The 13,655-nt window shown below is 36.0% G+C and overlaps 1 protein-coding gene across 1 annotated transcript in view; it reads right to left on the reverse strand.

Moving 5' to 3' along the window:
* The window catches only part of LOC123533322 (probable E3 ubiquitin-protein ligase HECTD4), a 42,757-nt gene that overhangs the window by 26,277 nt on the left and 2,825 nt on the right, over positions 1-13,655 (reverse strand). Inside the window, exons 3-10 of the mRNA XM_053520556.1 lie at positions 13,338-13,505; positions 12,601-12,781; positions 6,425-6,598; positions 4,979-5,092; positions 3,656-3,799; positions 1,781-2,010; positions 1,363-1,430; positions 368-531 (exon numbers count right to left, since the gene is read on the reverse strand). Coding sequence (XP_053376531.1) covers positions 368-531; positions 1,363-1,430; positions 1,781-2,010; positions 3,656-3,799; positions 4,979-5,092; positions 6,425-6,598; positions 12,601-12,781; positions 13,338-13,505 — 1,243 coding nt within the window. The remainder of the gene's footprint in view (positions 1-367; positions 532-1,362; positions 1,431-1,780; positions 2,011-3,655; positions 3,800-4,978; positions 5,093-6,424; positions 6,599-12,600; positions 12,782-13,337; positions 13,506-13,655) is intronic.

The following is a 13,655-nucleotide window of genomic DNA, read 5'->3' on the forward strand; positions in this document are numbered from 1 at the left end:
AAAACTTTAAAACTGTTAAAAGTGTCATTTCAATCCCTTTTTAGTACTTTCAGCTACAGCATTATTCAATGTAGACTGATACTGTCCATGCAGTTCTTTTATTCTTACCTGAACCACAATAGATTTTTTGAGACCTTAGACATTAATGTACAAACTTCGTTCGCTTGAACTTGGATAATTCAAACACCACTTTTCACTTGAACTCATCACCAGGTCCCCACAAAATCCCTGTTTAATGTATATAGTTCGATGGCTTGACCTACCAATAACTCAAACAAAATCTACCAGTTCCAACAAGTTCACATTGACAGAGTTTGACTCTAACTAGAAATCCAACACAAAACACACACAACCCACTTATTATTACCTCCATCTAACAGGTGTCTCATCAGTTCTACACGTTTCTCTGTAGTTGAATACAGGACCATAATTCCGCTGGCCACCACCATACATGCTTCCCTCTGTATGCTCTCAACATGCGTCGTCATCTTCTCCTTGCCCTCCGAGACAACAAGTTTCCACACAAGTGACCTGAAATATTCATTGTTAATGTTGGTATCTGTACAAATGTCTACACAACTTTAAATGTGTTCACAGGACACAGGTTCACACTAAAACTTGCAGTTTTGCAGTTTGTTCTTAAAAGAGGTTGTTAAAATTTAATAAGAATAAATAAATTAACTATTCTTCAACAATGTATGTCACCAGTAAATTCATTAGTCTCAATTTATTCATGTCTCCAATAAACTAACCTGTCTCCAGTATATAAAAATGCCTTCAATAAAATGCCTTCCAATATGATTAACTTGACACAAGTAACTTATGTTAATCATAGATTAACCTTTAGCCTTTTGGAGGCAGGTGATTCTGCCTTTGTGGCCAGTGCAGACCAAGATAGCCTGCATGTCTATGCAGGCTGATCATGATCCGCACTGTTCACTATTCAGTCTGCACACCTCTTTGATAAACAAGTGGTATTGCCCAAATTGAATGAAATTTCAGACTTTTAAGCAAGGTAAAGGTTAACCCGACTACAGTATACTATGTTTACAGAGCAGATGCAGTGGTCCAGTGGTATCACCATTTCATTACAAAAGCATGGTTTACCAGTTCGAGACCACAGCTAATCTGAAATACCAAGTTCAAACTGTAATTTAGGGCGTCTCATTAATATTCATGAGGGACTACTTTTCATGGATTTCATGGTTGAGTCAGTGATTTAAAAGTAACCACCCATCTGATGTCCAAATGTCAAAATCCATGAATTTTTATACCAAGAAATAGCTGTTTTGCCCAAACCATGAAATCTCCTGCCCATGAAATTAAAGAATTTCATACTGCAAAAAAAATAAACATTTTAACCTTGTTTTCTGCACCAATGAATCCTCAGCAGGCTTCTCTGGCTTGAATACACTCATCTTGAAAATCAGCTGCAACATAAAATTATATCTGATAAACAAGTTTTATTTGAACTGGATTTATATAAGAGTGATCACTAAACTTACCATAACAGCTTAATTTTGTACTAGTGCTTGTTCTTTTTAAGTAACTGACAACTTCCCCACAAAAACCAATGGTGTAGAATAAATAACTTCCAACATTTGCCTCTTAGCAAGCTAAGCACATGTTCTCTTGATTCATACTTATGCACTACCTACTGAACTAACTGGATTGGCTAGTTTTAAAATTGAACGATTCTTTAAACATTTCCAAACTATTAACCAAACAATACTCCTATCCATAACTGTAACAATGTTGCAAAAATTTTGAACAAAGTTACCTGCAAAACTATCAGAGCACAAATAATGGTTTGGGTGTGTCCAGATGATATAGAATTGTTCAGTATATCACAGATTCTTTCTAGGTTGGTGTAGTCCACAGGGTATTGTTGTACAGTATAGCTCCCAAATGGTGTATATAACAAGTCACTGTGTATCTGGTGTAGACACATACTGCCGACATGCTGCAACAACTGTCTGATCACTCCACTCATTTTCACAGTGTTGTCACCTGTAACAGTAAATGAAGCATTGCAATATAGCACAGCCTTCATAAGAAGACCATTATCTGTTGAAAAAAGTAGTTGTTTGTATGCAGGTAGCCATTATATACAGTAGTCATAATCTGCAGGTAGTCATTACCTTGAGGTAGCCATTCTCTTGAAGTAGTCATTATCTTTCTCTGTAGGTAGTCATAATCTGCAGGTAGTCATTGTCTGCAGATAGTCATTACCTAGAGGTAGTAATTATTTGCAAGTGGTCATTCTATACTGGAAGTCATTATCTGTAGATGTAGTCATTATCTAGAAGTACTCATTATCTACAGATAGTCATTGCCTAAAGGTAGTAAATATCTGCAGGTAGTCATTAACTGCATGCTGTCATTGTCAGCAGGGTAGTCATTATCTAGAAGTAGTCATTATCTAGGAATGGTCAATATCTAGAAGTAGTCATCTGCAGGTGGTCATTATCTGCAGGTGGTCATTATCTACATGCGGTCATAATATTGAGGTAGTAATTATCTGCAGGCAGTTACCATCTGTAAGTTGTCATTTTCTGCAGGTAGTCATTATTTGCAGATAGCCATTATATAGAAGTAGTCATAATCTGCAAGTAGTCACTGTCTAGAAGTAGTCATTATCTAGATGTAGACATTAACTAAAGGTGGTCATTATCTGCAGGTTTTCATTACATAAAGTAGTCATTATCTTCAGGTAGTCATTACCTAGAGGTAGTGATTATCTGCAGGTAGTCATTATCAACAAGTTGTCATTGTCTGCAGGTAGTCATTATCTTCAAGTAATCATTATCTGCAGGAAATTGTTATCTGCAGGTAGTCATTGCCTAGAAGTAGTCATTATCTATGGGTAGTAAATATCAGCAGGTAGTAATTATATAAAGGCAGTCATCTACAGGTGGCCATTATCTGCTGATAGTTATCATATAGAAGTACTCATTATCTTCAGGTAATCATTATCTTGACACAGTGTTTATCTGCAGGTAGTCATTAACTACATGTGGTCATTATCTAGAGGCAGTCATTATCTTATTTTATTATAAAGTTTTTCCTATAGAAGTCTACGTAAAACTTGGGACCCCAAGGACAGGGCCTCTTTTCATCCCAGGGACATAATTTGAATGTCGGTAGAGGTCCACTAGGCAATGCAACATACCAAATATCAAAAGACTAGGACTTGCATTTTCAGACAAAAAGAATTATAGGGTTTTTTCCTATATATAAGTCTGTGTAATACTTAGGACCCTCGGGTGGGGCCTCTTTATGGCAACCAGTTCTGTGTGGAATTCAATTCTTTGAAAAATTTTGAAAGGGGGCCACCCAAGGATCATTCCTGTGAAGTTTGGTGTAAATCTGTCAAGTGGTTTGAAGAAGAAGATTTTTTCAGAAATTGTTGGAAGGACGCAGGATGAATGACTGACGGCAGACATCAAGCAGTCACAAAAGTTCACCATGAGCCTTTGGCTCAGGTGAGCTAAAAATAGCCCCATGTGCTGGCAATTATTTCAGGAACTCAAGTAGAACAACTAACTTTTCTCAAAATTCACAGAAATGAACCAAAGCTTTGATCCAAAATACCACAGTGAGGGGCAATTGACTTAAAGGCAACCTTTTGGCTTTGGTGGCCAAAACAGCGTACCTGTTTGCTTTGCAGCCATATTGTGCTGTATACACAGTTTGGTTTTTATATGATGTGGCGCTTGGTGTCCTGGGTTATAAAATTGATCCATCCAGTCATTGCTGCATGTCCATATCACATTGTTCAATACATCAAAACATACTCCTGCAATATACAAAGTCCGCAATTTATTGTTCAATACATCAAAACACACTCCTGCAAAATACAAAGTCCGCAATTTATTATTCAATACATCAAAACACGCTCCTGAAAAATACAAAGTCCACATGTTCAATACATCAAAACACACTCCTGGAAAATACTAAGTCCACAATCTCACAGTTCAATACATCAAAACACACTCCTGCAAAATACAAAGTCCACAATCTCACTGTTCAACACATCAATACACACTCCTGCAAAATACAAAGTCCACAATCTCACTGTTCAATACATCAAAACACACTCCTGCAAAATACCAAGTCCACAATCTCATTGTTCAATACATCAAAAAACGCTCCTGCAAAATACAAAGTCCACAATCTCATTGTTCAATACATCAAAACACACTCCTGCAAAATACAAAGTCCACAATCTCATTGTTCAATACATCAAAAGACGCTCCTGCAAAATACCAAGTCCACAATCACATTGTTCAATACATCAAAAGACGCTCCTGCAAAATACAAAGTCAAATCTCATGTTCAATACATCAAAACATCTGAAAATACAAGTACATCCATCAATACATCACTCCTGCAAATACAAGTCACAATTCATGTTCAACATCAAAACATCTCCTGCAAAATACCCCAAAGTCCACAATCTCATTGTTCAATACATCAAAAAACGCTCCTGCAAAATACCAAGTCCACAATCTCATTGTTCAATACATCAAAACATGCTCCTGAAAAATACAAAGTCCACAATCACATTGTTCAATACATCAAAACATGCTCCTGCAAAATACAAAGTCCACAATATCATTGTTCAACACATTAAAACACACTCCTGCAAAATTTTTAATCAAAGACAAAATTGATATATTTAGTCTTATTTATACCATACACAGTCTAAAGTGTGTGATAATTTCCATGGCTACCAATGAGAGACTTGATGAAATGTGCAAAAAAAAATACCTCTCACGCCCTTAAGTACTGGCTTAACAAAACTTCTTTTATAAGTATATATTGAATCAACTCCATGATTCTAAAGGGGGAAAACGTAACTCCACCGAGTCCAAGTAACCCCTCTAAATGCTTTAGAACTGAACTTTTCCTCTGGTCCAGAGGCTGTTCCATTAAGATTAATCTTATGCTACAACTAGAACAAAGATTTTTTTACCTAAGGAAGCTATTGGAGCCCCTCTTGCTATGGCACAACTCGGAGCATCCATTAAATCTGGTCTCTGCACAAACTGTCCATCTGTTAAAGTGAAACACTGGTTTGTTGCAAGGGCTGGAAATAAATAATATAAGATTACAAAAAAATGTATCCTAACATAACTATTCCACCAAGCGGAACTGATACTTTTTTCTACATATACCACTTGCTGCTATTTTCGCGTTACATCTGGTCTTGCGGTATTTGATTTCTGCGAGAACAACAATGTGCAGCGCTCTCTACAGTAAACAAATTTGACCTACTTTGAAAGCTAATAACGTTTCACACCCTATTTTTGTAAACGTAGGTCAATTATTTTTAAATGCCCTCGTTGATCATTTGACTAAGTAAAATCAGTAATGAATTGTGTGTTGTCCATATATTTGACGGAATTACCCTTCCACTGTGTTAATTTTACATTGCAATAATTTTTAATGTCTTACTCACGTTTATTTTGAAAATTTAGAGGTCCTATACATTTTACACTTTCACAAGAAGCGCTTTATCAAGTCGGATGCCGTACTGCAAAATTAGAATTAACTCCCTTGGTGAAAGTGAAAGTCACATGCACCGGAAACACGATGGGTTTAAAAGTAAACAAGGACTAGAAAATGATTTTCTACTTGAAATAATAGTGGAAAAGAAAAGGTTTACGAAGTTAATAGGAAATAACAGCAACATAATATTGTTTTTCTTTCCTTTATTCATTTATTCACTTAGTACCGCGAAAATAGCTGCAAACAGGGTACTTTTCAAAATAATCAAGATGTTTTACGGCAACATAGTACTGACTTTTCTCTTCATTATCAAACTTTTTGCTTTCCATTTCTTTTCTAATTATATGTAAAAATAAAACATAATTTTGTGGGTCTCAGTGTGTTAGCACTTTGACAAAATTTATATATATAAAGAAACTTCCTATTCATGCAATTTAAAATTTCTTTAACTATATGTAAAAAGTTTATCCAAATCTGTTTCTGGTCAAGTCTGAAGTCACATGACACAAGTTAAGTCATGTGTTGTCTTTCCAGCATATGTGGTTTAAAAAGTCTCGGCTTTTTTTCACATGAATGACTTCTACATCCCAATCAGGGTTTCAAACCCACAGGGGAGAGAACCCACAGGGGAGAGAAGCAAGCGATTCAAAGTCAGCAACATAAACAAGCCTGGGAGACCCCACATTTAAACATATTGTAAGCTAATGAGTTTTAGTTCTGTCTTCATTACCACAAACAGTAACAGTACAGTCATTTAACTGTATTTGTGACAAGTTGGTCTCTGCCAGTGTACATTTGATAACAGTATTATGCTTAGAAGAACTGAAGTATCATACATAGAAGATACCTTACTAAAAATAACGGAACTAATTAAAAACATTCATATTAACAAAATATATCAAAATATTACATCTAAGAGATGAGAGTCCTCCACTACTGCCAAACAGGGATCTTGCAGCATTACTGGCAGTGCCTCCTGGCAGTGACGACAACATGACCACATGGCTACCCTCTATAAACAATGGCGTCTTAACCAATACTTTCAGCAATATCCCACAGCTTGTACTGCCTGCTTGTTGTACAGCTGTAATAAAATTAGAAATTGTTCCTTCTAGTAATGTTTATGATAAAGAGATAGATAATATGTGGCACACCATGAGAAAACCAACATACCGGTAGTGCATTTGCAACCAGCATGTATCCAGACCAGCCTGCACATCCCTGCAGTCTGGTCAGGGTCAATACTGTTTGCTTTCAAAGCCTATTAGAGAAACCGTTAGCAAACAGCAAGAATCCTGACCAGACTGCCCGGATGCGCAGGCTGGTCTGGATCCATGCTGGTCAGAAATGAACTGTTGGTTTTCTCATGGTGCGGCTCAATAAGTTAATCTGTTTGCTTTTTTTTTGGTAAAGTCGCACTGATACAGTTCAGGTTATATGGCTACATTCCAGTTTTACCGTGGAAGATGGCCCCAGGTGTCTCTCATCAGTATATTTAACAGGGTTCCCACAAAGTAGAGAAAACTAGAGCTATCACTAAAGGTGATGAATGTACCCCCCTCATGCACTGACACAGTACATTGCAATTTGACGCACACAAGACTGCATAATTATGTGGACTGTATGTATACAGTACAGTAACAAACAAGAGCTGTCCGTAAGACAGCCAAGCTCGACTATTCGAAATATTGTCACAGAAGCAGGAAAATATTACCCAAAATGTTAAATATCAAAAGAGTTTTAAGTTCGAAAGGGGACATAATTTGACCAAAATACATATCAGAGTTATGGGACTTGATGTTATTAACTACTTTTATTACCCCGAAGAAACATGTTAAGTTTCAATTCAATATCTGCATTAGTTTTGGGGATAGCAACTTGCATGTTAAACTTTAACCAGAATTTTTTAAGTCCAAAAGGGGGCATAATTTGCTCAAAATACATGTTAAGAGTTATGGAACTTGACCCAGTAAGGTTGGTAATTGACCTTGAAAAAGAATAAATAAGTTTCAAAGCTATATGCCTTTTGGTAATAGCTGTATGTACTTGCACGCAAAACTTTAACCAGGATTTTCTAAGTCCAAAAGGGGGCATAATTTGCCCAAAATACATGTCAGAGTTATGGGACTTGGTGCTATCAACTAGTTTTATAACCCCGAAGACACATGTGAAGTTTCAATTTAATATCTGTAGTAGTTTTGGAGATAGTTACTTGCATGTAAAACTTTAACCAGAATTTTCTAAGTCCAAAAGGGGGTATAATTTGCCCAAAATACATGTCAGAGTTATGGGACTTGACCCAGTGAGGTAGGTAATTGACCTAGAAAAAGAAAAAATAAGTTTCAAATCTATATGCCTTTTAGTAATAGCTGTATGTACTTGCACGCAAAACTTTAACCAGAATTTTCTAAGTCCAAAAGGGGGCATAATTTGGCCAAAATACATGTCAGAGTTATGGGGCTTGACCCAGTGAGGTAGGTAATTGATCTAGAAAAAGAAAAAATAAGTTTCAAATCTATATGCCTTTTAGTAATAGCTGTATGTACTTGCACGCAAAACTTTAACCAGAATTTTCTAAGTCCAAAAGGGGGCATAATTTGGCCAAAATGAAGGTCAGAGTTATGGGACTTGTTGCTATCAACTAGTTTTATAACCCCGAAGACACATGTGAAGTTTCAATTCAATATCTGCATTAGTTTTGGAGATAGTAACTTGCATGTAAAACTTTAACCAGAATTTTCTAAGTCCAAAAGGGGGTATAATTTGCTCAAAATACATGTCAGAGTTATGGGACTTGACCCAGTGAGGTAGGTAATTGATCTTGAAAAAGAAAAAGTAAGTTTCAAATCTATATGCCTTTTAGTAATAGCTGTATGTACTTGCACGCATAACTTTAACCAGAATTTTCTAAGTCCAAAAGGGGCATAATTTGGCCAAAATGAAGGTCAGAGTTATGGGACTTGGTGCTATCAACTAGTTTTATAACCCCAAAGACACATGTGAAGTTTCAATTCAATATCTGCATTAGTTTTGGAGATAGTAACTTGCATGTAAAACTTTAACCAAAATTTTCTAAGTCCAAAAGGGGGCATAATTTGCTCAAAATACATGTCAGAGTTATGGGACTTGACCCAGTGAGGTAGGTAATTGATCTTGAAAAAGAAAAAGTAAGTTTCAAATCTATATGCCTTTTAGTAATAGCTGTATGTACTTGCACGCATAACTTTAACCAGAATTTTCTAAGTCCAAAAGGGGCATAATTTGGCCAAAATGAAGGTCAGAGTTATGGGACTTGGTGCTATCAACTAGTTTTATAACCCCAAAGACACATGTGAAGTTTCAATTCAATATCTGCATTAGTTTTGGAGATAGTAACTTGCATGTAAAACTTTAACCAAAATTTTCTAAGTCCAAAAGGGGGCATAATTTGCTCAAAATACATGTCAGAGTTATGGGACTTGACCCAGAGAGGTTGGTAATTGACCTAGAAAAAGAATAAATAAGTTTCAAAGCTATATGCCTTTAAATGATAGCTGTATGTACTTGCATGCAAAAACTTAACCAAGGTGTGACGCCGACGTCAGGGCGAGTAGAATAGCTAGACTATTCTTCGAATAGTCGAGCTAAAAACAAAGTCCCATAACTATGCAGAATATTTATCTAAAAGAATGTAACATGCACCATGCACAACTAGGGTTGGTACTGATCACTTGTGTGAAGTTTCATTAAATTGTGTGCAAGGGTTTGGTAGATTAGGCACGCACAAGATTGCATATGCAGGCTGTATGTACATAGTATGTTAACAAGAAAACAAAGTCCCATAAGTCTGCAATTTTTGTCCCTGAAAGAACCTAACATGCCCCATGCACAACTACTGTTGTTACTGATCAGTTGTGTGAAGTTTCATTAAATTGTGTCAAGGGGATGAGGAGAGATGGTGCGCACAAGATTATGTCTATGTATATAGTATAGTAACAAAAAAACAAAGTCCCATAACTCTGCAAAATTTTTTTCTGAAAGAACCTAACATGCCCCATGCACAACTACTGTTGTTACTGATCAGTTGTGTGAAGTTTCATTAAATTGTGTCAAGGGGATGAGGAGAGATGGTGCGCACAAGATTGTGTCTATGTATATAGTATAGTAACAAAAAAACAAAGTCCCATAACTCTGCAAATTTTTTTTCTAAAAGAACCTAACATGCCCCATGCACAACTACTGTTGGTACTGATCACTTGTGTGAAGTTTCATTAAATTGTGTCAAGGGGATGAGGAGAGATGGTGCGCACAAGATTGTGTCTATGTATATAGTATAGTAACAAAAAAACAAAGTCCCATAACTCTGCAAATTTTTTTTCTTAAAGAACCTAACATGCCCCATTCACAACTACTGTTGGTACTGATCACTTGTGTGAAGTTTCATTAAATTCTGTCAAGGGGATAAGGAGAGATGGTGCGCACAAGATTGTGTCTACGGACAGACGACCAGACGGACTGACAGACAGACGGACAGACAGACAACCTGAAACCAGTATACCCCCCCCACTTACAACTTTGTTGTCGAGGGGTACAATAAAATTCCCTGACTTTTCCCTGATTTTTCACTGACCAAACTCCAATTTTCCCTGAACAAAACTTCCGCGTTCTGGGACGCTTACCTGGGCATCTATCGATAAATGTGGCCTCCATTCTCCCCATCAGCCAACCCTTACCATGTTTCTTGTTATATTGATAACTAAAGGGTGTAAAGATAGCTTGTTCAGGTTTAACAGATTCCTATATCATTTTAGTGTGATGTAATAGACAACAAGAAAGGTCCATACTATTCACTAAAAGACTACCTATGACCAAGTTTTGGATTTTCCTACTGTGTCTGGTCAGACAAATGTACAACAGTCTATGAAAATTTGCCTTCATTCATACATTTTTTTGTAGAAAATGGCATTTTTCACATATTTAATAGGGGTAGTCTACCTGTAGACTTAATAGTATATATGTTGCAATATATTTAGAAGTTGTGTTTCTTTTTACATTACAGTATTCGAGTTTCATTTCTACAAATAATGATTAAAGATCTGACATAGAATCATTAAAAGCAGAAATGCCTGTTTATTTTCAAAAGCTGAAAATTCGATCAATACAGTAAATAGTATTCAGCTTAAATGCCTCAACAATTATCAGTATTAAATAAATTAACAAATGTAAATGAAAAAAATCTTCCTTTACACATTTTTATCATGCTGATTTACTTTTCCAGCAGTAGCAATCTTTACATCCTATATATTTACAATGGTATTAGTGTTTTGATTTTTTTTGTTTAACTTTCCATTTTTAATTGTTTTTCTATGATGCCAAATAAGTCCTAATATCCACCCTAAGTATGAAATTTGTTTGCATCTTTTCTACAACTCTTAATCTTCGACTAGTTTCAGTCTTTCTCTGTTAGCTGAATTCTAAAACATTACAGGGTAAAATTAAGATGTTGCAAAGAATTCTATTAAAATAGTCTTTTACTTTTAACAAAATCCACCACTAATAACTATTCAAACTTATTAAACACTGAAGTTCCATAAACACTTTGAAAACTAGTTTTGATCTTTACTAAGAAGAGTTGACCAAAAGACTAATTATAGGTCTATTTAAATACAAAATAAATCAAAATAGCAATGTTTTGCACATTACAATCTGTAAGCAGTAATTTGAGTAAAAAAAGGTAAACATGTAAGAATGGTATGTAATACGTTTTCTTAAGTAACTTTTCCATACAAACATAAATAACAGAAAAGAACAGTTTTATAATGGCTTATGTGGTAAAATAATGAAATAAATTTGCAACTATGCAGGACTACACAGTTCATAGCAAGTTAAAAATAATTTTGTTTAACAGACTGTATTTATTTTTAAATGTTTGGTTTAGCCAAAAGAAAAGAAACTGCCTTTGCCTTTTATTTTCATTCTTTTTACTTTTTCACAACTTTATTCTCCTGCTTTTGACTTCTGGTTCCAAATTTCCCTGACTTTTCCCTGACTTTTGCTAAATTTCCAAATTTCCCTGACCAATTACAAAATTCCCTGACTTTTCCCTGACCTTGAAAAATATACTTTTTTCCCTGACTTTTCCCTGACCGTGGGAACCCTGTATTACTTCAGGCATGAGCTGGCACTTGGGTAGAACCACCACCCTTCAACAAGCAAGCTGTGTAACTTCTTTATTCAGGCACTGGCTGGCACCTGGGTAAAGAAAATACCAACCTTCTACAGGTAAGCTTCACAGTTTCCTTATATGACAACCTAAGCAGAGCTCAAACTCATTTCAGTGAGGGGCAGTGATTGAAAGTCAGCAATAATAGTAGTACTAAGCCTCAGAAGTTCCTTATAAATGTATTTCAATTAAAAATAAAAGTTGGATAGGAAACTGGAAAATAAAATCTAAAAAGTGGATCCCTCAGAAGCACCAAGAACAAGGCAGACAGCGAAAATTGCAGACTCGGTTTGATTGAGTCTGTTCATGAGCAGTAAATCGAAGGTACAACACTGCCCATGCCCCCAAGCATCTGCTAAAGCTGTTTTCAATCTTCAAATCCAAATGAGTTGAAATCAACCAAGGACCAAAAAAAAAGTTTTGATACTGATATTATCATATCTGTTAATTCATGAATGGAAAAGATTTAACTTGTATGACTTGAAAAAGTGCCACCATTTCATGTCAATGGCAAAATGACAATGTTTGAAAAAGAGTATCACTTAAAGAGAAAGCTCAGATTTGCAAAAATCAAAATTAAGTCACCTTGATTGTTGTTCAATAAATCATTCTTATGTTTACTTCCTGCAAAAGCCAGTCCTGGTGTCACATAAAGAGACTTATCCCGGAGGTCACCGGTTCATGCCCCACTAGAGTTACAACCATACCTTCTTATATGACAGCAGCACTAGTTTTTTCAAGAAGAGGATTTGAGAGTGACAACTAACTAACAGCCTTGGTTGCAACTCAAGCAGAATTTTTTTAAAAAAGCCAGCTACATTTATTTACAAGTTATCAAAGCCATGATAAAATGGAGCAGAAAAAAAACCAATTAATTTACTTACGATCTTCCTTTTTGGCCACCCCATTTTCTGCTCCTGCCAGAGCTGCAAGGGCACTTGCAGAGCCTCTGTACATGGGGCGCAGCCTTGACATGAGGGAGTCATTGAGAGCCTTTGCCCCGGCTTCATCTTTCTTGGTAAGACTTATCCTTGATTTCAAAACTACAACAGCTGAATCCTCTTTCTATAAATATACATGTACATGTAACACTGTAAAATCATTTAATTTCACTGGCAACAGTTTAAGTGGTTTCAAATTTGAAACTATGCTTACATAAGCATCCATGGCTTGGGCACAAAGGCTGACTCAAGTAATTCATGTGAACTCTGGCGGTTTTTATTGTATTTTCTATGATTGTATGGCTCATGATGAGAATGTTGACAAAATCTGACATCCCATGAATACTCTCAGAAGAAGTAAAATCTTGCAAAAAGTTTTGTCTAAAGTCTTTATAATGAGCATGCAAAATGATGATCCTTATATTACACTGATGTGTTATAACTGTTTTGAAATCAAAAAAGAGATTTATCCTAACCTTTACATGTGACATACTGTCAGGAACAAGAAAAATGCTGCAAAGTGTATGTGACCTTGCCTGTACCTTGTCCTTAATCCCTAGCACAGCATCCTTTAGACTTTATATTTAAGATACAAAGTGTTGTGAACAGATGGACTAACTCATTTACAGACACACAATGCATAAAAAACTCAAATATTCAAAGAGAAACAGTCTTCAAACCTGAAACTGAAATGTTTCACAATAGACTGGTATTCCTTTTGCATTTTTGTCTGATAACAAGGCCGGGCACCAAATCCAATAAAATCTGGAACCATCGCTACAGAAGGCAACAGTAGTACATGGCCCTGTCTCCACGTATTCTTCTGGTTTTGGTATGGTTTTCATGGGCTGTAATAATACAAAATCAATAGAGTAACAATGTAATTTAAGCCCGCTGGCACAGACCAATGCCCCAGGTTTTAAAACTGAGTCTAAAACCTCCATAATGTGATTGGTTGATTCTGAACTCAGTTTTAAAACTGACCAATCAAAAGGCTT

The sequence above is a fragment of the Mercenaria mercenaria genome, chromosome 12 (assembly GCF_021730395.1).
Source record: "Mercenaria mercenaria strain notata chromosome 12, MADL_Memer_1, whole genome shotgun sequence".
In the NCBI taxonomy this organism is placed as follows: domain Eukaryota; kingdom Metazoa; phylum Mollusca; class Bivalvia; order Venerida; family Veneridae; genus Mercenaria; species Mercenaria mercenaria.